The 25,009-nt window shown below is 38.1% G+C and overlaps 2 protein-coding genes and 1 long non-coding RNA gene across 4 annotated transcripts; 1 reads left to right on the top strand and 2 right to left on the bottom strand.

Moving 5' to 3' along the window:
• The first annotated feature begins 1,156 nt into the window (after window positions 1-1,156).
• On the top strand, window positions 1,157-15,964 carry LOC121646553. The gene is made up of 3 exons (XR_006011654.1): window positions 1,157-1,242; window positions 13,586-13,588; window positions 15,953-15,964. It is a non-coding gene; the product is annotated as an uncharacterized LOC121646553 (long non-coding RNA).
• On the bottom strand, window positions 2,410-14,344 carry ypel2b (yippee-like 2b). The gene is made up of 5 exons (XM_041995602.1): window positions 14,166-14,344; window positions 9,376-9,607; window positions 6,093-6,136; window positions 5,612-5,720; window positions 2,410-2,562 (listed from the first exon to the last, which is right to left on the bottom strand). The coding sequence occupies exons 2-5, from the start codon at window positions 9,490-9,492 to the stop codon at window positions 2,473-2,475; spliced, it is 360 nt and encodes a 119-aa protein (XP_041851536.1). The 5' UTR covers window positions 9,493-9,607; window positions 14,166-14,344; the 3' UTR covers window positions 2,410-2,472.
• On the bottom strand, window positions 14,922-24,304 carry gdpd1 (glycerophosphodiester phosphodiesterase domain containing 1). Of its 2 annotated transcripts, none has more exons than XM_041995594.1 (11): window positions 24,125-24,304; window positions 23,092-23,241; window positions 22,609-22,651; window positions 22,166-22,301; window positions 21,577-21,622; window positions 21,270-21,391; window positions 20,767-20,856; window positions 20,456-20,589; window positions 18,870-18,929; window positions 18,496-18,547; window positions 14,922-18,047 (listed from the first exon to the last, which is right to left on the bottom strand). In XM_041995594.1, the coding sequence occupies exons 2-11, from the start codon at window positions 23,225-23,227 to the stop codon at window positions 17,913-17,915; spliced, it is 954 nt and encodes a 317-aa protein (XP_041851528.1). In that variant the 5' UTR covers window positions 23,228-23,241; window positions 24,125-24,304; the 3' UTR covers window positions 14,922-17,912. The 2 variants fall into 2 exon arrangements, with proteins under 2 accessions (XP_041851528.1, XP_041851529.1); XM_041995595.1 differs by having other exon boundaries at window positions 23,092-23,238.
• Window positions 24,305-25,009: the final 705 nt, after the last annotated feature.

The raw sequence follows: 25,009 nt of genomic DNA, 5'->3' as shown, positions 1-25,009 counted from the left end.
AATGATATATAGTCAACATCAGCATCCTCCTTTACAAAAGACATTAAAATTTAAACATTTTCAGTAAAAAAGTAGTTTCGTACAGCCAATGTGGGGTACCAGAGAGAAAGCATGACATGACCTAAATCATATTCAATCATCATCATATGGATCATAGATAAAACACAATACATTACACTATTTACAGTCTGTAACACAGAGGTTGACATAAATGGTAATCCTCATGATGAATACAGTAAATAGAATATATATATTAAGATCTTTTGTTTACAAAATCATAATGCATTATATGTCACAGAGAAAGGCTATCCACAAACTTGGCTTTCAGCTATACACACACCCTCTTGTTTTACAACCATTTGCCCAAGCAAAATTAAATCTTTTGTTTGGTCAATTTATAGTTGACCAGTGGGTTCTTTGGTTGTGCTGGGTTTAATGTTGCAGCCTCTGACTAAGCGGTCAACCGCTACGAGTTACTGTGAAGAATTAACTGTTAAGTTACGGCTGGAACTGGAGGGGGTTCGCCATATGTAGGACAACTTTTTGTTGGCAGAAAACTTTAAGTGTGACAAACAGAGCAACTAATTTTACTTTTCTAAACCAGGATCGTGTTTCATCTGTACTTTTGTGCCAATGCAAATCGATCTCCCAGCTCAAATGGAGTGAAATCAATCTGTTTAGATGTTGTATTACAGCACAAGGTTACACTGCAACGCACAATGTTCTTTTCACAAAAATGTGATGAGGACATAGCACAAAACTAGTCAGAAAACTGGTTTTATATAGTGCATGCATTAATGTTGCATTTGCATGGGATGGAGGCAGCTGTAATTGATTTTCTCTTTTGAAAAATGGCCCATTTTCATTAGAAAATAACACATCCAGCACAATAAGAAGGATCCTGGCCTTAGCAAAGAAAAGTTAGCGTCAATGTACCTGAGAGATGCTTCCCAGTAATGTTAGCTCAAATATTACTCATCAAAGACCCATAATGCATTTTAATTAAGCTAGGAAACCGTAAGTTGATCAAGTGTGGTGCATTATACAACAAAGGAATACGTGAGTCAGTCAAGTACTTTGCTTCATAATGTTTCCCTGTTTGAGGATCAGCCAGTAAAGATCAGGGTAACAGCAGTCAAACAAAGCTTGTCCTAGACTGAGACAGAGCTTCAGAGTGAGAGGTTTTACACATGACTCTACAGTACACATCTTTGTGCTCAGGTACAACTTCAATAAAAATCTGTGCATTTTTCTTCCTCCTACTTGCATTTCTGCGTCTCGGATGAATCCGGTCATGCATCAGCAACTTGTCAGTATCAAATCAAACTGTTACTTGCATAACAGCAGGTTCCATGTTTGTGTCTGACTGATCTATATGAGCTCATTGCTCCATGACAGCAAAGAGATGCTCACAGTGCTCACAAATCATTGGGAATCCCAGCCAAAGTCGTTGACCCGAGACATGCTTATGTTATGTAATTCTATATAGCCAAGTGAGAAAGGTGGATGCAGCCATACATCTACTGACACAAGACCCACGTGGAAGATCAGCAGATCGCTTTCCACGGCTCAGTGTTTTGAAGGAAGAATAATACCCAGGGGAGCTGCTTTGCTGCTGCGAGGGCAAATTCCTGTAAGTGTTTTAGCACAAGCTGGTGGCTGTCCATCTGTATCACTCTCACCCCACCCCTGCTCGTCCTGAGCTGCATCACTGGCAAGGTGTGGAATGGATCCCAGCCAGAAGCCATCAAAGCAGCTACATAACTGGATCACGACCTTCCCCTCCCCACCAATTTGTGTGGCTCAATGGGGGGCAATTCCTGCATTCAGCCCCCGCCACAACGCCCATGTGCTTGGGCCTCAGAGCCTAACCTCAGTGCCAGGCCTCATCACTGGCCCGGCTGGCATGGCCCCAATCAGCTGGATTTGCTATAATCACCTTAGGTCATCTCATTCATGCTGGGGACAGAGCGAACACCTGTCAGCTCTTCAACCAAGGCAAATAGACCTTGGCAAGCTGATCCAACTAGGCTCCACCTGGCTAGATTTCCAGTGAGTGACTCGGTAATGGTGTAAATATTATCATTATAGAAGATAAAATAATCCACACAATTAAGATGTCTCCTAGCTGCTGTAGAGGGAACGTTTTGAAAAGCTCAAAATCCCATCTTGTTTGTTGTTGGCCAGTCACCTAGTCCTGCTAGTGGCAGTCAAGCCTGCCTAGTCAGTCTCTCTGTCGAACTTGGATGTCTGGGACCTTGATGTGTGTTTGCATGTTTGTGTACATGAAGAGATGTAGTAGGGAGGGATGGGCAGTAAGTTACAGAGGTTAATGGTAATTCAGCCAAACCAAAGTCACACACTCACCCACCACATACAACCCCCCCACCCCACCTCCCTCCCTCCCGTGCCGGCATCAAGTCCCTCCCTTCCCCTCCTCCGCTGCAGTTGTCATCCGGATCCTCGCCCCCCTCAGTCCCAGCCGTTGTCCTTGATCATGTGGGCCAGCTCGATGATGAACTTGCCCTCTTTATACTTCTGACTGCTCTCGAAAGCGTGTTCCTAGAGGACAGGAGACACAGCGTTAATTCAGCCGATGGATAGAATAACATTTGACAGAGTAGAGTTCTGTAAAAGAAAAGATTCACGTAACATAAAGAAAACTCTGTGTGGGACAGTTTGTTTTAGTTATAATACAATATCAGTATACCCTAGCTTGTCTTGAAATATGGGAGCTGAATACATAATCATCAGTCTTTAAACACTGCAGTGGAGCCTGCAGATCCTAAACACTGACCAGAAAGGAAAATCACACATTACACTGGCAGCAGTGTGTCTCTGACCATTCACAATCTGCCAAAACCAAAGACCCACAAGTTTGAGCCTTGCAGCAGCCAATGCAGCTGAGTATATGCAGGCTGTAACAAGCATTTCTGCTCTTAGTAGTGTAATCCAAAATTCCCCTGTAAAATATGAATCACATTTAGAAAAAAAAAAACAAAAAACAACAGAGCCAAAGTCTGAGATGCATGTACTGTATGTAGTGTTTTTACATTAAGCATTTCTGTGCTACTCTTTTAGTTTACATCCTATTATTTACAATAGATTACTTGTTTCCTGGCTGCCAATTGATAATTATTTAAATAATCAAGGCAGCAAAGCTAAATAAGTCAGCACATTTATCTAGCAGAGGCAAATTAAGTGAATAAGGGAAATCAGCAATTTGTTCTCCATTTACTTTTTATTATGCAAAGATGTTACCTGATCACCTACGCTAACTGCTCTGAGATAGAGGAAAAACTACCGACAGGGCAAACAAACTGGAACTGAGCTACAAACAAATTCAAAAGTGAGCTGTTAAAAATACAAAAGTGTAAAAAATTAAAGAGACATCAACAGGTTAGATGATTGCGTTATCAAGACAAAAGTTAATGGTCTTTATGTACGAAAACACTGTGACTGTACATGTGTAGGTATCTATGCTGAGGGTCAAATTTTCCAAGGAAAATAAATGCCTGTTTTCCATTTTGGAAACCTTGTCTGAATTGTCTGTACTAAAATTTCTATAATTTTGTTCTGCTTCACTTTATCAGAGTTGTTCACATACAGTATAGTACAATGATGTGATAGAAGGTTGGAGTTATAGCTGCATCAATCCAAAAAGACATTCACACTAAAAATGTTAGTTTTATTAGGCAAACCTGATTTTCTTTCAGGTGTGCTATGTACCATCTTTATTTATTATTTACCAGTAACATATATACTGAGATTTAAGCATCTTAACAAACCTCACAAGTGTTTCCTTTATCATGACTCCAAAAGTATTCAAAAAGACTTTGGGGTTGCAGAGATTTACTGATTTAATTATGGGTATGCAATTTTCGAAAAGAGAACTAAAAAAATAGGCTCAAATGGGTTTAGCTATAGCCAATGATTTTGGGAAGTAATTCTACTTCTTTGCTAAATGAATGAAATCAAAGCCTGCAGACTGTAGTCTGTCAGTGGTAACGTAAGTGACTGTGTAACCAGATTTCTGATCCATGATGATATTGTACCACAACACCGTTTGCAAACTGTCATACAAATTGCCTTAACTGTCAGTCTGCATTTTCATTAGCATCCAATATGCGATACTCTCACTGCTCGCTGAAAAATAGTAGAGCAATTGATATTAATGGAAGCCCTCCATTAAGCCTTAAACAGTAAAACGTGTGCTTGTGCACACATGCAACCTCTCTTTTCTCTGTCTTGTGGGGTAACTTCTGAGTATAGTATCTACTTTTGAAGCTGCTCTCCCAGACTCCATAAGGAAAATAGTTATTTTTTGGCTGAATTAGGTTTAGGGTTAGACTTGGAGCTATAACTGTTATTGTAAGAGGTTAAGCACAGAGTTTGATGAATGGAGCCTTCTCAGGAGTCAAACAACAAGGATACTGTGTGTGAGTTAACCCTTCAGGGCTACAATCACGTGCCTTACAGTGTAAACTCTCACTTCCATGCTGACAGAGTTCATTGGTGACAGCTGCACTTGTTTAACTCTGCTGATGTATGAAGACAGCTAACATGTGCAGATCTGGTTTAGTTCACCCTGACATGAAACTTAAAATACCACATGCACTAAATACATACTGCACGTGTATTTTGACATGCTATATCACAGCTTTACAAGTGCTTTAGCCATCTACCTAGAAGGTATACAGTAGAGGAAATAAGCTGTGCCTACCTGCTTCTAATTATCAACAGGTCTGCCTGTTTAAGACTTGAGTCATGATAGATTGCATGATGTTTTTGATCTTTGTCTTTATCGATCTCTGCACTTTTGAAAGATCCCGTGTAGATATCAACTTATAATGCTTTTTCTGGTTAGCAGTGTCTCTGTTTTACCCAGATTAGTAAATCTGGACCAGAGAATACAATATGCATCACCCTTACTCAGATAGGGAGTTTGGCCTTTATCAGCTTCCCCCCTGAAGGTAATGGGACTTTATTTGAAGTAGATTTTTTTATTATTTGATCAGTGTAGCTGGTCATATTTTAAAGAAAAGTTCTATTTACACCATTAAATTGTTATTAGAAACTCAGAACTGCTTGCAAGCTTTCCAAATGAAATATCCTCTGGCATTTCAGTGAATAAAAACCCTTCATTTCTTAACAAAGGTTTTATTATTAGACATATCAGGTGTGTGTATCCTAAATATACTACTAAAAGAAAGCATATAATTATACATTAAGTACACTATACATTAAGTTTACCTGGCATAAACATCACATAAAAGTCCCTTTTCAGTATCAGCAAATCTGTACTTGAGTTATAAAAGAGCTGAAACCCCCATTGCTGAATCAACAAAACCTCCTTAGAAGTCTTTTAGATAAATTAAGCCCTCTCTCTCTCTCTCTCTCTCTCTCTCCCTTTCCATCTGTTGCAACAACTTATAATTACCTCAGTCTAAAGCTGAACAACTGCAGTAACCCTGAGAGAAGAGCAGTCCAAACATAATCAGAGTACAAATAAAATTAGGGTATGCTATAATAACAACCTCCCAGTCTGTCATCCTCTAAACTTGGAAGCAGTTTGTGGATGGTGGACATTTAATCAGCCAAGGACACTTACATATTTCCAGCCCAGAGTCGTCTTGCAGTTCTCACAGTAGATATCGGCCACAGCATGCAGGCCTGTCAGCAAAACTCTTTCTTCTGCAGGGCCACACCCAACGTTCACCCTGAGAGCAACGGGAGGGAGGCACAAGCAGAGACAAGACAGAATAACTTTAAAAAATATGGTTGTGCAGAGAGGGAGCTACTGCCAAACCAGAACCCGCTCACTGTGCACACTGATCAGGCTCCAAGCAGTGCAGCATGGATTCAACCCAATTTTTACACTCAATTCACCTGAAAAGTGCAGCGCTCTGAGCCACAGTCCTGATTTGTCTACGCTGGGCTTCATGAACAGCTAATGTGGAACATGTATTATTAACCTTAGCATGGCGGATCACCTGCCTCCTGCCTTACGTTCAGCAAGCTTTTCCTAGAAAGCCCATCACAAACAAATGGGAAGCAAACATATTGAGATGAGATTTTAGATCAATACTCACACTGAGTTGAACAGGTATGCTCTGCCTTGGCTGCCCTGGAACGACTGCAAGACAAAAGTAAACTATTTTAAAAAGGTGGAACGAGAATCTATCCCATCAGGTAGTGTTATAAACACATGCTTCATAGTCAAAATGTTTTTTGTTATACTCTTTGTTTCATAATTTTTGTGTTTATGGTCACTATAATTTGCTTTTCTATGTTCAGTATACTTTATTTATGTCCATAATTTTGGACTGAACAACTACAGGTCCATGTCAAACCTCCCATTTTTAAGTAAAATTTTGAAAAATGCTATCAACAGCTTTACAAATTCTTGGCACTTAACAATTGTTTTGATGACTTTAAGTCAGGATTTCTACCACACCACAGCACATAAACCTCCCTGATCAAAGTCTTCATCGACATCCATCTAAGAACAGACAGCGGCAGAAGTTTGGTTTTGGTTCTGTTAGACCTAAATGCTGCTGTTGACACAGTCAATCATAAAATCCTATTAGACAGACTGATTTGAATCCTACTTGAAAGACAGTGACTTCTTCATATCAGTTGGTAAACTAAAGATCTTCTCATATGAAGATGACATGCGGCTCGATACTATTATCATTCCTATTGTTCAGCATCTACATGCTCTTGCTAGCTCAAATCATGAAAACAAACAAAATATCTTACCATGTTATGCTGATGACACTCAGCTCTATATTAATGCCTCACCAGGGGACTGTGGCCCCATACAAAGTTTACTTCGGTCAGTTCAATACAGGAATGTGTCCGAATTTCCTGCCGCTAAATAAAGATAAAACTGAAATAACTGTTTGGAGTCAAACCAAGCTTTAAACCTTAGTTCTGGTAAATTGGGTGTTAAAACTCTTTTATTTGCCACTGCTTTTAATAAAATAGTTTTTCTTTTTTGAATATATTTTCTCACATACTGTGTGTACACTGACAGTAATGGTGATGATACTGATGATGGTGTTGATGATAATGATGACGATGATGAAAATGATGATGTATTTCTTGTTGACGACTGTATCATATGTACCTCACTGTTTGTTCCGTTGTCTGTTTCTCTCTGTTTCTGGTTGTTTCTATTTCATTTATTTTATTTTCTTTAGTTTGTTTCCATTCACTTATTGGTTGTTTCTTTTGCAGCCTGCTGGAATAACTGAAATGTCTTATGTAAAGCACTTTGATTTTTCCTACAGATTCCGTTCAGCTTTATTTGCCACTTCACAACAACGTCATCTGAGGACACTTTCCAGACAAATCAGTTTGAAGGAATTCATAATAAATAATAGCCTAGTTAAGAAAAACTAACAGATTGCATCGAATCTTGACTTCGATCCAATCCCTGATCCTGAGCAAGCAAGAGGCGACAGTGGGAAGGAAAAACTTCCTTTTAACAGGAAGGAAAATCCTCCAGCAGAACCTGGCTCATGGAGGGCGGCCATCTGCCTCGACAGGTTGGAGACATGAAATGTGCTATACAAACAAACCGGCCTAGCCTTTCTGTTTCTAAAATTTTAAAACTGTGACTTATATCATTACTCCCTGTTTAATTCTGCCGTCTGTTCCATTGTTTTACTTCCAGTCATTGTTTCACATCATATTCTAGTTTCTGACTGCCCCACATCTGCTTTGTTACTCATCATTTTATACAGTATATACTACCAGACTTCCTTTGTTTAGTATCAGGTTCTCTTCTTTGTTCATTGTTGCCTGTTGTGTGTTATTTTCTCCATGCCCGTTGTTCCTGCTGTTCTTGCCTCTTTCATTTTTGTGTTGTGGGTTTCTAATTTTTAACACCATGACATAGCAGTGCAGCTGGTTTGTTTAACAAACTTTATTATCTTCTTCACCTGTCTGCCTCATGTTGCGGCCAAGATCTCTCCACTACAACAGGAGAAAGTGGAAAAAATCTAAATGTGCTAAAGCTGTGTGTTAAAAAGGTTGCCACAGTAACAAACATTCAGTGGAAACGACTCATCAAGCAGATGTAGTTGGTACGGCTGTGTTACAACCAGCATAAGGTCTTTTCATGCAGGTAAGCATGTGTTCATAATCACACATGGAAAAAGTGATAGTATATTCATAATCCAATTCACTCACCAGCTTTTAATTCATCCACAAGTAACAGTAACTCAAAAGCTTATGGATGGATTTTGATTACATTTTCAGGAAAAGTCAGAAATGGGATAAGAAACAAGTCATTATATTTTGGGAGTGATCCGGATCACCATCTGGATTCAGGAATTCTTTACTATTGGGAGATAGGGATCATTTTGCCATTACAGCTTCTAACTCAGCAGATAATGCCCACAATCAGTGGCAAAAAAATTACAAGATGACATCTTGGTAGATGTTCAATACACTAGAAGCTAACCCAGACTAATAAGAAAAAGGATAAATTAATAAACAGGAAACACCCAGTAATAATCAAACACCCTCTTAATTGCTGTACCATATAAAAAGAATTTCTTATGGCAGTAATATCACTCAAATTGTGGCATCACAGGTTGGCAGATCTATTAGAGTCCATAACAGATTGTTGGCGGCGGTCGGCAGCTAATGACGGAGGCGGCCGATTGCTGATGGCTGATTGACGTATCTGTCATCTAGCAGTGGAAAGTGGTAACCGGTTTAAGTTTTCTGGCCTGGTTCTTGTTGCAATTTTGCAACTTTGGTGCCAAAAACTGAAAACATAAAGTTTTCTTTGTTGCGTGTACCCGAAGTGTTTTGAAATTAAATGTTTCCCTTAAGTTATGATCCCCTCTTCCAGTAAATAATTTTACAGTGTTTTCTGGTAGGAGATTATTTTTGCTGTAAATAGGATTTATGCTGTCTGAAGTTCCACAACATCTCTGAATTTTATGAATTTGACTATAAGAATAATCAGTCTGTGTGATTCCTAAAACCAGCCCCATGAATAGTTGTGTATTGTACTTATGTAGTTATTACCCCAGACTTCTGCACAGTAAATAAGATATGGAAGAATGAATAAATAGTACAATATGTGGAGTGATTTATGATCTAGTGCCTGTTTTATTTAATACTGCGGTGCATCTTGAAATTTTGGCTGGTTTGTACATGTTTAATTTGTGATTTCAAACTGATTTTGTTATCTATCAGCACCCCTAAAACTTTTATTCCATTTACTTTTTCAATAAACCCCATCCAACTGCATCTTTAATTGTAAATTAGTTCTCTGATTATTTAGTCACTACTGATAGATTTGCAGGGTGAGTTAAGTTACTAAAGTGCTGTTGGCTCCTATTCCCTGGTTACCTTGGAGATGAGCTCGTCGTGGTTGGCCAGGTGAGCTCGGCAGTGGATGCAGCTGTAAGTTCGATGGCAGCTCGGCAGATATGCCTGAAAAGTCTTGGAGCGCGTCATCCTGACCATGGGCGGTGTTGGCGGGCGGTGCAAGAAGGGACTGCCAGCCCAGGTCGGCTCACAAGGGAAGCACCGCAACACACAGGTGAGGGCCGTGGTGGGCGGTGGGTTGGGAGGTGAACACCTGAATACAGGAAAAATAGCAGAGCAGCTAATTGGCTAATTGGTTGTGTCACAGTTGCTTGTTTTAAACTGTGCCACAGGTAATAATGGCTGATGGGATTACAGTCCGCTTTGTGGGTTAAGAGAATTTTCCAACTGGTTTGCATTTGAGAAACTTCTAAAATGTACAATATGATGAATAACTGCATAATGAATTAACCAGGATGATTCACAACACTCCACATTTTTAGATTCAGGCTAAAAAAAAAGCTGAGAAAACCTTTATCTCAACAAAAGAGACTGTAACATGGTTTCAACCAATAAAATTAACAAGAGATGTATTATAATCACAAATGTTTTAATTAGGTTTAGTTTTCTAATGGATGAACAGTAAAGAAATTTCATAAGGTATTAGTGGTGCCCAGAAAATAAACTGCTTACATTTCTGCTTCAAACACCACACTAATCTAAGATGCAAACTATTAAAAATATTAGATTTAAAAATATTAGCATGTCACATTACCATTAAGCAATGCTGTTACCCTAAAATAACTTCCAGCATCAGGTCAAATCTCTTTTAGCTTCTTCTGGTATCATATATAGGAGCTTGCTGCTTTTTTATATATATATATAAATTGAGTGCACACTGGCTGAATATCTGCAATAAAAAGCACTATTATTTTACCACTTCTTCTCCAGCTGTCACCATTAACCTGCAGTCAAACTACGCTGACCTGACTCCAGCTGATTGCTTTGTCAGTGCAGCAGTGCTGCTTCACACTCTGTGTTTAAGTCTATGAGGCTGCAGAGATAATCTGCTTAGCTTAGCACAACTGTGAGGATCATGCTATGCTCGCTCCATGATATCCGAACGGATCGAGCCCTTAAAATACTTCTGTTGGTGTGCCCTGGCGAGAAGATTAGCGATCTGGCCTGGGAATCTGTACCAAGAGGCCAGGAGGGACAGGAGTGTACTCTGACAAACTACTTTCTTCCAAGTGGTGCAGCGTCATTTTTGGGATGTTATTGCTTAAGGCTAGTTAAACTGTAATTTCGGGTTTTGACTCAGACTCAAAGATGTTGTTGTAACTTTGCTCACTTTTTTGTGTGTGTGCTTTTTGTGCTGATCACCTTTACAACACGCTGTGCCACTTTTGTCTCCTCTCCCTCCCATCTGCATTTACTGAACCATCTGGAAAAACTCATAAAATACTGATTGGGTGCTGGAGGCCTCTGTCAGCTCCGGACAAACATGAGAGCAGGGGCCTCTTTACAGATCTGCATTATGATTGTTTTTAGTATCAGACAGAGGCTTTTAAAAGCTCCAGGGCTGATGGGAAGGACCGGAGGGGGAGTTATATAAATAAATAAGGCAATGAGACATGTCCTTGTTGTCTCTGCTCTGACACGGTGCCAGCAGAGTGGGATTGGGGCACAAAGACACACTCATACAGTTGTCAGAGCTGACCCTTGTCACACACGCACCCACACACACACACAGACACGACTGATGTTTAACCAAAAGCATGCTTTATCCTCTCAGTCATTTAAGGACAAAGTTTATGTAGCATCAACTCCTCAGGGGGATTGTTCAAAATGTTTTGGGTCTTGACAAACAGAATGAAGACACTCTCATATGGACTAGTTATATAATCTGAGACACAGCTTCGTAAATGTAAATAAATATAAGCCTTATTATGATTTTTATGACTGTAAACTAAATGCATTGTTGTTTAAGATGATATTTAGGGGGAAAAGCAACCTAAAGATGCCACTTTGGGCTTCATTTAGGTAAAAAATAATATGCTAAATGCAGCCAGATTACAGCCAAGTTATTAATTTTAGGCACTGCTCATTAACCAGCAATGTAAGCTTCAGTATTAGGTTTAAAATTGAACTCATTCAAATCTTCTTTTAAGCTCATGCAGCAGTATTTGCAGCAAAGCACAAATGAGTAAAAGTCCCAGCTTACTGTATGAAATGTAAGCATGTTGAGCTGGTGGCCAACACGGAGCTGCCATGTGTCAGTAGCTTCAGATGAAAACTGATACACTTTACTAACATGATTAAAAATGCATTGTGGCAACTGTTTAATGGGTCTATGGAGGGCTGAAAGCAAAAATTGCCTTATCTTAGCTAAATAAGATGTTAAATTTGCACATTTTAAATGTGAGGTTTTGCATCATCATCAGCTAAATATCTTTGTGTTTTTGACTTCTTGGAATAAACAAGATATGTAGGACATGATTCTCTTCAGGCTCTGGGAAGCTATGATGTGAGTTAAAGTATGTGTGATTTTAGGACTAAATATCAATTAATTTTGGGGTTATAATTATGCAGGAATGCAGAGATTACTTAACGTTTAAGCAGAGCTGTAATCTGCAGTATTTTAATTAACTTAAAAAGTTAACCAGGAGATGATTATAAAATTTAATCTTTAGTTGAAGCCTAAGAGATGCTTTGGCTCTGATTTACAGGGCATGAAATACATTCATTTTGGCATTTTCTCATATAAAGAAAATGAAATATTTAAGAGAAACATAGGCAGTGGAAGTATATAAAACATGTAAACATTTCCTGGAGCTGCTTGAAGATGACGGCGTTTGGCATTTTTAAAAGTTTCCATTAGTTTCTAAAAAAACAAGGCATCACTCATCTTGGTGGGCGAAAAGGCTTGAAAATGATTTTGCAAAGAGACATTGTTTGTGGGGTTGAGGATGCTGACGCTCTGCAAAGTGCTGATGCCCGAGCTGCTTTGAACTAAAAAAAAACTCTGACAAAAAAAAAACAAATTGCATAAATGATCAGATGACTCCCAGATCGCAGTGATTCAGACTCCAAAAAAAAAAAAAAAAATGTTATCAAAACTGACAAGTCAGAACCAAGACTGTCTGCATTCAGTGTGTTGGTCCATTTTTCTATCACTTTATCTTTCAGTCTGGCTACCTCTGTCCTCTTCATCTGTCTCTACGCCCCTCAGCGTGTTTGTATTTTTTTTTTCTTTGTCTCTCTGTCTATTCATCAGTCCTGCGGTGGGTTCTTTGAGGTCACTGAGCTGTCCATTCTGGTCATTTCTGGGTGTCATTACAAAAGGCTATGTGCCACGAGTCTGAACAGCCAAAAGGGCCCTTGTATCCCAACAAAAAAAAAAAACCTTTGTTATGTAACACACTGATGCTGCTGATGCTGTTTCTGACAATGATCACAAAGCAAGAGAAAGATAGAGGGCAAGAAATGCTGCATGTCCTGCTCTGCCCACGAGCTGCACTGAGACCCATTTGTGTACTTGATGTACTTTCATCCTGCTCCCTGTTCAGTGTTACACCAAAAACCAGCAGCATACAGCAGCATGACATCACTGACTCCACTCCCCACTTGTATCAAATCTCATCGATGAAGTGATGCTCCTGCTTCTCTGTGCATGTCTGTGTGTGTGGTTACTACTGCCTGTACTTCTTCTGTCTCTGTTTTGTTCTCTTGAAGGAGAAAAGCACCTCAAAGGAGTCTGATTTTTGTTTTCAGATGCTTCTGTTATATTAGATAACATACTAAGAGAAACTGAAGAAAGGGCACATAACTTGTCCTCAAAATATCAATTGTAAAGCCTGTTTGTGAGTAGATCAGTGGCAGATATGTGGGACTAGTGTGTGCAAAACTGTAAACACACTGTATGCAACTTTTGTTTGTGTAAACAAGCCCTGTCTGCCCTGCCTCATCTTTCAAAGCCTGCAGCTCTCTGACTCCCCATCTTCGATCTCTGTTATTGACTACTCACTCACATGATCAATGATTATATCCATGCTCTGCAATGATCACAAAGAGCTTGTCACTTGATAATAGTGTTTTTTCTTCAAGTGTCTAACACTGGACTTCTAAAAGGCAGCTGTTTTTCCTCTTGGCAGGTATTACATGTCACCTGCAGTCACACACTAATAAAAAAAAACATGCCGACTCGCTTTACAGTATGCATGTGTAATTACTGGTGTGAATCAGGTCACAGGAAGTGGCGCACTTTATCTGGGGCAGAACTTCAGCCGCCACAGATGGCGGGGATGCCTCAGCTCAGCAATGCTGGAAACACACACACGCATGCACGCGCGCACTCGCTGCCATCGAAAATGTTTTAACACCCGCAATGACTTTGACAGGCGATTGTCGTCAGTATGCGACCATGTGAGCTTATTACATGATAACCCCGCATTGATCATAGTTGGCGTGCACAGATGCGGCCAAACGCGCGCGCAGGGATGGTGGCGCATACGTGCAGGATTGCCACCACAAAACGGCATGCGTCCCAATAGAAAAAAAAATCCTAGATAGAGTAGCTCAACACCACAGAACGTGTCAGCATCCTACTCAGCTTAGACATGAAGCGTGATCACAGTATCTGGATGCAAAAACATAAACTTGACTTGTACACAGTAACAGTAAATACACGTGCACTATATGATTAAAGTTAACTTAATTAAGAGGTATTAGACATGCTGTCCGCGATCACATCCGTATTTGAATATGCCTCAAACTGAGCAATTAAAACAACTCGTAACAAAAATGCATCAGAGTGGGAAAATAATGCGTACCTTTGAAAAGAAGAAAAAAACCGGATCTCCACGTAGACCAGAAAATGTCGCACCTCCTCGTTTTCCTCGTGGCAGTGCCAATCCTAAAACCTCTTTTGCATTCTGTCCCAGGCAAATTTCCTCTCCTCTCTGGCCCTGGCAAGTCCTGCAGAGACGCAATGTTTTGACGCGCAACGATGCCCAGCAGTTTACAGAGAGAGACAAAGAGTTGCGAAACAGCCAGCCGGAGCAAGATAATTCCCTCCCCTCAAACTCCCTGTTCGGAGTTTCTTCTTATTTCATTTGTTTATCTGCGGGATTTTGAACGTGCAAGTTTGATATGAACACAGCTTTCTTTAACATGATATTTTCAGCATTTATTAGTTGAAAAAATTTGGTTGTTACTTTTGTAGCGTGATCACAATGCTGACATCTCCGAAATAACTGCTTGCCGTTATACGGGAAGAAAACAAAACACATAACCTCATAACCATAATACCTTGATTGTGGGCTTTTCAATCTCTGTTTTAAATAAAACCATTGGGTCCAGTGAATACATAGACGGGCTGAAGACGCTTTAACGCGTGAACCATCTTGAGTCGACACTCAGTCCAAAAAAACCCAAAACATATTGGCTTTTTAATGATTGTTGAATGACAAGCATTTCAGCCAATCAGCGAGCTGATAGGGTATAGCAACATCATGTTTATTGCTCGAGGGCAGAGGTGAGTAACCAATAATCTCACTAGAATTAAACACTTTTGCTAGGAAAGGGTAAACTGTAATTGTAGTTTAATGGAAACAGAAAGAGAGTAAGGGGCTTCAGTCGTTTAAAAAAATTTTGCAAGAAAATAAATAAATAAATAAATGTCCGGATGATTTTCAAGTGACAAGAAATATGTCCAGTATCCTAAAGTTGTCTGAAAGAAGCAAATCAAGCCAGCCCACAGCGCCACCTCCTGACAATTTATTAAATAGGCTGCTTTAAAATGGTTTATAGCAGAGGAGAAGTTGACAAGAACAGGGAGAAGTTAAAGTAACCAAGTTTCCTGCAACACCAACACATGTATACAGTGGGTACAATAAGTATTGAACACATCACCATTTTCTTCAGTAAATAATTGTATTTTTTAAGGCGATGTTGACAAGTTTTTCACCAGATGTGTAATTAAATGGAATGACACCGGGGAAAAGTATTGAATACATGAAATTTTTTAACCAAAACTTAATTTACGGACATTTAAGGTTTGATGATTTTATTATATTCATGTGTGGATTGCACTGGTTGTTACCCGACATCTGGTGAAAAGTTCACGTCAGTAGCACTTTTAGAAATATATTTACTGAGAAAAATGGTGACATGTTCAATACTTATTTTACCCACTGTAAGAATACTTTTAGGAATTATTGTCACTAATAATAAGGAACATTTTTTTATTATTGTTCTTTGTAAGAAAATCAAATTACATATTGCACATTGAAATATTTTTAAACCCAAACAGCCAGGTCCAAAAATGATTCTGTCAATGACACAACGTATTCAAGCACAACAGCTTCATTTGAGCATGCAAAACAAAACAAACATAACCTGTACACTCAGTACAGCACAAGTATTGCAATCAAAATATATGTAAAATAATTAGCGGATAAAGTTTTCCAATGAAATGTAATAATTTGGAATAAACAGCTGTAAAAACTAGAACAAAGTTTATATGTGTAAATTTAACTCAATTTACACAAAATGCCCAAAGAGATAAATGAAATCTATTAAACTCAAATACTGCTTTGATTGCAAAACATCAAAACAGCTTACTGTACATTCAACCAATACTACATTCATTACAGACCCTCCACACGTGGTCACAAGTTTGGATTAGAGAACATCATTGATAATGTGTATGTAATAACCCTGTTACATCCATCTGAATCATCACCAGCCATGTAGTGGCAGTGCAGAAATATGATGTGCTTGGGTTTTATTGTCTAATACATTTCATCCTCCTATGACAGTAGTGAAGCTACCAATCAACATGCATCACTGTCTATGTTGGGCAGCCAAAATACTATAAATATCTAAAATATCTATAGTTTCTATATATATACAATCACAATTAAACAAACTGACAACAAAGAATAGGAAGATTCATATTCAGTCCAAATAAATCTCCTAGATAATTAATGAACAAACAATTATTTTGATTCAGGGAGAAGTCTACGTAATAGCCTCTACACATAAACATATGACACAGCAAACAAATAGTGGTTATTACAGTACAGTGGATAGTTCAAATCAATTTGTGTATGTTCTGTTGTTAATTACAAGTACCTATTTTTTGTCTGTATCTGGCATATAAAGGCATTTCACAACGGCAGACAACTGTATTATTGCAAGTGCCAAATGGCAGACTGTAGTAAAAATAAAAATGGGTAAACTTGTAAATTAAGATGGCATCACATCATCGAGCTGCATCTTCTTGTGATTGTACAAGCACAACACTTTTACTTGAACACCAAAAACTGTGAAAACAATTAAAAAAAAAACAGTCTTCACATAAGTAAACTTTTATAAAAAAAAATTTGAAATCATTTATAATCATAAACAATAATTGAACTATTATGAAATTAAAAACCCATAAGACTTGTAATTACAACATTTCAGTACTCATTTATATCCTATGTTTTATTCTTTCTTTAGATTTGCTTAAAAAGATAAGCTGGTTTTAAACAGCTGTGTAATAACACACATCTCACACAGGTCTATGTGTGCATTTGGATAATGGATAGAGAACTTAGAGGTTAATAATGTATAGCAGGTACATTACAAGTCCTTTGAGACACTCTGTGTCCATTCAACCTGGATTTCTCTTCTCAGCCATTTTATTTAGATACTTTTCTTTTATTGAAAGACTTACATCTGGACCAGAGATGACAAAGCGAAGTCATTTAAGGGGAAGAGTTTTGTGAAGGCAGGCAAAATTTCACTTTGAAGTAGATTATATGGTAATAAGCTATGGGTGTCATGAAGCTAATTTGAAAATGTTGTCTCTTTATAACGTTGCTTATGGAGTCAGACGTATTCTGTGTGCAAGGGTTTGCCAGATTTTGGTGATTTCTGTCAGAAATAGTCACTCAGAAAAGCAAACCAACAAATGTGTAAAACAAAGAAAATAAATAAGTGGAAAACAAAATAAGAGTCCAAAAAAAATTGCATAATAAGTTAGCTGAAGTTCATAATTGACTGTGAGCACACATGGTTGTTTGTGTCATTTGTGTCTCTGCTCACCTTCATCTTGGCCTGAAACCCTTTCCCTTGCACATCAAGTACATATCTGTTCCCATAAGCAAAACGATTAGCATAAAACATTTCTAAACAGCCTTTTTGAACCCATATACCTGCTCAATAATATATGCTAAAACTTTAAATATGCCCCAGTCTCTATAAAATGCCTGCTGCTTTACTCCTACATGGCTCTGAAAGTATTTGGTATATATCTGCTGTAAAGATTCACCTGTCACTAAAATACTGAGGAGGGGAGGTTTAAATAGTTGGTTAAATTAACACAGAGGAGCCCCTTTTAGAAGTAAAGAGATTTATATCACCAAAACATGAGCAGCAAGTGGATCATCACAGATGTGAAGCACAATGTAGGAGAAGTCCTGCTGGAATGCATGCAGTAAAAGTGGGTGCATGTGGGGGGACTGGTTGGGCAGGTCACTCAGCTTGAAGGATAATCGCTAGTGGGGTGGGGTGAGGTAGAATTTGGCAGGTCACTGGAGCTTAGAAATGCCATTCCTGTCCATAAAGTCTTTAAGCCTGGTGGGAAAATCTGTCATAACTCCTGTGGCCCCCAAGTCAAATGCCCTCTGGAAGTCCTCCTCATCATTCAGCACCCAAATGTACACCTGAAACCAGATGCAGGACCAAAACAGTTAATGCACACACACAATGAAGGGAGTCATGCAGGAATGCTTCTGCTCTCTGACAGCAGAGTTATCACCAACTGTAGTCTATATTTGAACTTGTAGAAACATTTGACATTTCCAGGTAACTGATGTTAAACACAGCATCACACTCCAAAAGACAATTAACAGCTCTGAGCACACAGATACGCATAAGAGTGCTGATTTATTTTTATACAGTGGAAAGTTTTTGTGTCATTCTTTGAGGTCAAGACATTAGGTGCGCTGATAAAATAAAAAAACATGAAACGGAAAACAAACAAGATTTTTGGTGCACAATGGATACACAAAAATAAAAGAAACAACATGATTAAGAGATCTAATAGTATAGTAGAAACTGCCAAATGTTTATGTGGAAGATGATCATTATTAAGTAGCTGAAAAGTGTTACCTGTATTCCCCTGGCAGTTAGATGATCAAAGAGAGCTTTCCTCATCAGCAAACTGCAAGACAAAACTAGATTAGCGAAGGGAAACTGCTACTATAACACAGGTAGTGAGATGTGAGTATTTAAACAATAATTTGATTAGACCACAATGATCTAATTAAAGTTTAAAAATAAACTAAAATAACTATTTAAGGACTACAACTATCCATAAAGAAATATGTGCATACATACAATAAACTGTCATTGTCAAAATATTCTTGGAGATGTAGTTGCAAAAAAAAAAAAAACTTTCATTAAAATTGCGAACAAAAATCTAAAATTTCTTAGGAATTAAAATAAAGAAGGTGCCTCCTAATAAATGTGGATGAGTGACTTACGAGTCGGCCAGCCAGCTGATAAATCGTTGACTCCTTGTTAATCTGTTAGGATCTTTCAATCTGTAACAAATAGAAAAGTTAAATATTTTTGGTGTAAACAAGCCATTGATTAAGTTGTCGTAATAAAATCTTTTTAGGTCAAAAAGTGGTAAGAAAACGTTGCTATAATCAAACATCTTTCCTTATTTTATGACTGATTACTGGAGGTGAAAATAAACATATATAGAGCTAGGTTTAGTCTAAATAAAGCCCACTGTGTAGAGGAAATCAGCTTTTTCCTTTGGTCCTGTTGAAAGCTGTTATAAAAGATTAAGAAAAACATCAGAGAGTGCTTGAATTTTGGGGTGTGATATTTAATATTAGTGAAGGGTTTTAAGAAAAATCACATAATCCTCCAATGAATGGATGAAAGAATATTTGTCATGTATAATCTTTTGCTTGATCTTGATCCATACAATGCACAAATACACACTCTCCCGTCAACGGGTGTGAATTCTTCTTCCAATGACCTAAATGAGCTCAGTTTACAAGCGTGTCCTTTAAACATAATCGTGTCACCAATAAGAGAGACTGAAAGGGAATGGTGTAAACATTTAAATAGTGATCAAAATAAGGCGTGTACAACTGAGGCTTGAGTCATCTTTGAATCCAAGTGTGCTCTATGGCATGGCTGATGTAAATCACTTAATCAGAGGCTGTGTGGGAGTTCATGTACCTTCCAGTTAGCTTCATCTGCCTTTTAAATTTGGAAGCACAAATGAAAAATCTCTTATTACAGCAATGTCTGGCTGACAGGCTGCAAAAAGTGAAGCTCTGTTGTGAGTGCAGCAACAGAATACAACAGAATATACTTTTAAAATAACCTGTAAAAACAGGAAAGGTTTCCTCTAAAGGGCTGACTATCAATCATATCAACATGAAGTTTAACAAAACAAAAAAACAGAGCACAAGCTTCCACTCAGAGTGAACTCTCCAGAGTTTTACACCACCTCTCACAGCCTTTGTCAGTATATAACGGAGAAACTTTGGCCTACAGCTAATGATCTGATTTGTCTGTGTGCTGATGAAGACACAATGTGGATGTGAAAGGTCAGGAGATTTCCCTGTAAATCAACAATTTGTAGCCACATTTCTGTTTTAAAAGTCAATGAGTTTAATTGTAGCATAAATATAATTTCCTGAAGCTAATTAAAACATGGAAATAAAAAGTGCTTCCAATGACTACTGATCATTCCTTTCTGATACCATGTCAAAAATGTGTCCTTTATCTTAAATAAAGTAAATTTGCTCCAGTTAATGTTTTAAAAAGTTTAGAGAAAATCCCACTGCGACCAATTACATGTTGTTACGCTCACCATGTAAAAGCCATTTTGCTTGAGCTCCAATTAGGACAAACATAGCACTGTAAAACAGACTGAACTTAAGGCTTCAGTATTCGGATCATTACTTACTTTATTCCTCCCTGTCATGAGTCAAATGAGGGTTGACTCATGCTGCTGAGCATGACTTGACCATTGCCCGTTTACATAAGCTGTATAATAAGCACACTGCAGTTTTTTCATGTGGTAATATTTGCATGTTCTTACTTGGTTATAATGGAGGGCATGGGGATCTCCAGGAACTGCTCCTTTAGGGGGACAAAGGGCAGGAGGCCTGTGTAGAAGAGGCCCAATAGCTGCAATACTCTGGGAAAGCTAAACAACACTGGAATTTGAGGATTCTGCAAAAAGCAAACAAAAACTAAAAGTCAGTTTCCATTTATGCAATAGTTGTCAAGTCTAATGAAATTTGAGTTTTCTATCATTTCAATGGGATTTAGGATGATGGATCTAAACAAAAGATAAAATACTTAGTGTAAAAATAGCATTAAAATTAAGTCATGGGCATGTGAATGTACCTCTTTGTAACACTTTTTGACAATCTGATTGCGAGAATTGCCCCACACAGTCAGATGCGCTCTGTCATACTTAACAACCAGCTCAGAAACCTGCAAAGATTAAGAAATTGTGACTCATAAAATGTATCATTCCACCACCTTTCCACTGCTTTGTGACAGTCAGTTGTTAAACAGACATTCTGACATCTGAGAAGCTGTCAGTCCTTGGACACGAAGAACTGGAATATGAGACAATCTGTCTCTTTTCTTTTTCAGTTTTAAGATCTAAAGAACAGAGAAGGGCTAACAAAACGTTTAACAGAGAAGGAACAATTGAATAGTGGAGTGGGATTCCAAGCATGTCTATTTCCTTCTTTTAAGTGCACACAAGTCATACATTAAATCTGAGTCATAGTTATTGACAAATGAGTAAGAAACTGAAAGCAAAAAAATGTTTTACGAGATGGTCTGAGCACCTAAAGGAAAAAAAATTAGGAGACATAAATAGAAACGGACACACACACCTTCTTGATGAGTGTATCATTGTTGACTTTGATGTCAATGTTTACGGGCGTATTAGGGAAGGCATCAAAAACATCCCTGAGGAGAGGGATGCGTTTGTCCTCCCCTCCTTCACAGAAACACTCTGCAGACAAGATGAGTTGAAAACAACATCAGCTTGAAAGAATTAATTTTTACAACGTTGAGCATGTTGGTCCGAGTGTATTCAGAATTTTTCTCTCCCTAACAGCTGCAGCTACAGTTATTGGTGACGATACTAATATCTGAGAGGCTTAATGATAACACCAGTAATGAATATGTGATGCTTACCCCTCTGAAAAGATACACCCAGTTTGCAGAGGTATGGGGGGAGCTCCTGCAAATAGCACACAGCAAACAGAAGTTTTGTACACTGATCGTCTCAGCAAAGCAAAAACCTTTGTCTAATTTTAAACAGTGGCCCTGAAAGATGTGTAGAAGATAACAGAAATCTGCATTTAGCAACAATTAATCTACTGACTCACAAAGAATGCCTGCTTGACCTAATTCAATCATCATTTGACTTAATCAGGTGGCCTTATACGCACTTCACTTGATCAAAGCACATGATCTATCAGTAGTGTTACTTCATGTTCACTAGTCTGTAAAAACCACAAAACTACATGTCACTGTTGGCTGAATTTGCTATAACACTTTTAGCTTCAAGTTTTTATACAAAATCTTTATGAGACACAGTGAGAAAGTATATATAATCCTGCATTCTGTCTCTTTAAGACAGTTTCTTTTTGAAAGTCCCCTCTAGAAACACTTGAAAGCACAGCTAAAGTACACAAAGTGGTACAGATGATTAGAGGTATTCATTTGTGTGCCAGAAATGGACACTGACTGACTACTGAGCTATCACTGAGCAGCAACTCACAGCGTAGGCCATTTCGGAGATGTCAGCATTGATGCCGCAAACCCTTTGTAAGTTGGCATCATGTGAAACCACAACCTGTTCATCTTTTGTCAGGTGGCAGTCCAGCTCCAGCATGTCTGTGCCGAGCTCCACAGCACTGCATACAACAACACACAGTGCACGTTTTACTTAACACAATATCTGTGTCCGAGCTCTCAACAGCCTGCAGAACACATACTGAGTAAAAACAAAGCTGTTCACGCCCTGATTCAATCACAAATAACAAAAACAGAAGCACATCATATGAGGCTTTGACCTCAGCAGTGATATATTCCATTAATTATATGCTCAAGTAAGGGTAAAAAAAAAACAAAAAAAAAAACAAAGCTGGTAGCCCAGATTACACATGGTGTCCATAATCACAAGTGAAGCTGTGTTCTAAATTTGAAGAACTTTCTACTCACTGTTTGAAAGCTGCCATGGTGTTCTCCAGGTTTTCTCCTGCACCTGCAACATGAAAAGTAAACATTACATATGGTACAGTCTTTTCCTTTTCTCTGCATGACAGCTTGAAAAGGCAAAACAGAGATGTCTTACAGACTTTTGTTTGAGGTTTCTAAAGGTACCAAACTTAGTGTGTATGTCCTGTCAGGTTTATAATGTACTTGTGAAATGTATCTTATATCATTTATTATGTTTCTGTGACAACTACCGCAGCATACAACTCAAATACAGCTGATTACCTATGGATAGCTGGTTACAATTCACTGCAATGCAAAGAGTCAAATATGTGTGTAAAGACAATGACAAAAACACTTTTCAGGTGGTAAAATTATTCTGCCACTTAACTTCAAGCCCAATTCTACTTTGTGAGTATGTTACTGGCTCTCATTGAGTCTAGCCTAAAATAACAATCTAACATTGAAGGAAGACCAGCATTGACTTACCTCCACGATGGGAAATGTGTTGGCTTTTAAAAGCCTCTCGCTTCTTCCGATGCAAAAGGGTTGGACATTTTAGCAGCAGAGCAGAGGTGAGCACGTAGCCCGTTACCGTTGACAGGACATACACGGCAGCACACATCTTCTATCAGTCTGCTGCAAAACAAGTAGTATGCAGATAACAGTGAGGGCATATTTCAACAAGCTTCTCTTGACTGTTTCTGTCCATATCTGGACAGATAAATGTTGACATGAATCATTAGGATAATTAGGAAGGAAAACTTCTGTAACAGTGAGATCAAAGCTTCTACTGAGAAATTTCCCAATAGGTTTAACACTCGACAAATCATTTCAAATGGGTCAAAGAAGGGGTCATACAACTTCGCCTGGTATTCTAGATATTAATTATTTTCAGATATTTATCTAAAGGCCACATCAATATTTTCCTATTTGTTTTATTTTTATTAAAATATGTAAATAAATTTCCATTAAAAATTCAATGGGAGATTCTTTTTCCATTATCATGCTGCTCTGTTGAAAATGTTTTACCTTATTAATAATGAACAGAGATATGTGTGAGATGTAGCACCGGCTTTTTTATTTAAGTTATAACCAAATCATGACTACAAATACAGCAATGTTCCCACCAACATCCTAATTAATATCCCCACTTTATAATTAATTATTACTTATTACAGTGTACATGTAAGGAGAGAAGCCTCGTATTTAAAAGTCAAAGCCGCTTTAGGCGCCACGTTTTCAGCTGCAAAACTGAAGAGGATTTAAATAAAGGTGTTTATTATCACAATGTTATTGTGGCTATTCTGTCTCTTGGTTTTTACTGTCCATTGAACAGTTTAAGGTTTTCTTTTTTTCGACGTTGTCCCAACAATTTAAAACAGATGAAATACTAAACGACATCGATAACAACCCTTTTGTTGCACATACACATTTGCCGCAACGGTTAATAATAAAGATGCCATACTAGCTACACTTTGCTAATGTTAGCTGAGTCGCGGTCGTACTCATAAATTCTTACCTTTGTCATAAATTTTCTTTAGTTGTCCTCTGGTTTATGTGTGTGTTTACAACGTTACCGATATACAGTCTCTACAATGGACGACGCTATATGGAGATAAACTAACGAACTGGCCTCTGGGTTACAGCCCCCGTGAGCTCTGCACCAGAACACAGCTGTAAGAAACAAAATACTGTTGACCGGCGGCTGTCAATTGAACGCGCATGCGCACATATATCAAAATGAAAACTACTTCCGCCCGGAAACTTCACAATAAAGTCGGCACGGTTTGTTCTCAAAGTTTTTTTTTTTTTAAATGTCTTAAACAGATTAGGACGGTGATACACGAAAGCATGAAAGGACACTATGCCATTTAAGAAATAAAAAAATAAACTACATTTCACTCCTCAACTGCAGGCTAACCTCATTTAATTACATCCTACACAAACTCTATTTTCATCATTAATCCTTGTTTAATCTAAATTTGGATTCATGCATTTAAAGGTCAAACTTTTCCCAAGGGCTTCTATTGTCAAGACACTCATTTATTTTACCTAATGTTGCTAATGTGCAACTCTTTAGTAACGACTATCAAAACACAATATGCACAAGAGGGGTTTTATGCATATATATTGCTGGCTCTTCTCCGTGTTTACATTAATATTTGCTACTGTATAAATTTTTAATACTTACTATCCATGTATTTGGGTGGATATGACTATTTTCATAGATTTGAATATCTGTGTAGATGTTTGCATGTATGTACATATATGCATGTAAATGCATATGTGTATGTATACTGTATATTTGCCATATTGTTATAAATCCACTAAAACAGACTTTGTAAAAAAAAAATAAAACACAACAGCACCATCTAACTACCAGTGTGAAGCATAGCATAGGTTG

The sequence above is a fragment of the Melanotaenia boesemani genome, chromosome 9, assembly GCF_017639745.1.
Source record: "Melanotaenia boesemani isolate fMelBoe1 chromosome 9, fMelBoe1.pri, whole genome shotgun sequence".
Classification (NCBI taxonomy): Eukaryota; Metazoa; Chordata; class Actinopteri; order Atheriniformes; family Melanotaeniidae; genus Melanotaenia; species Melanotaenia boesemani.
The sequence above is the reverse complement of the archived record's forward strand: the minus strand, read 5'-3'. Positions and strand labels throughout refer to the sequence as shown.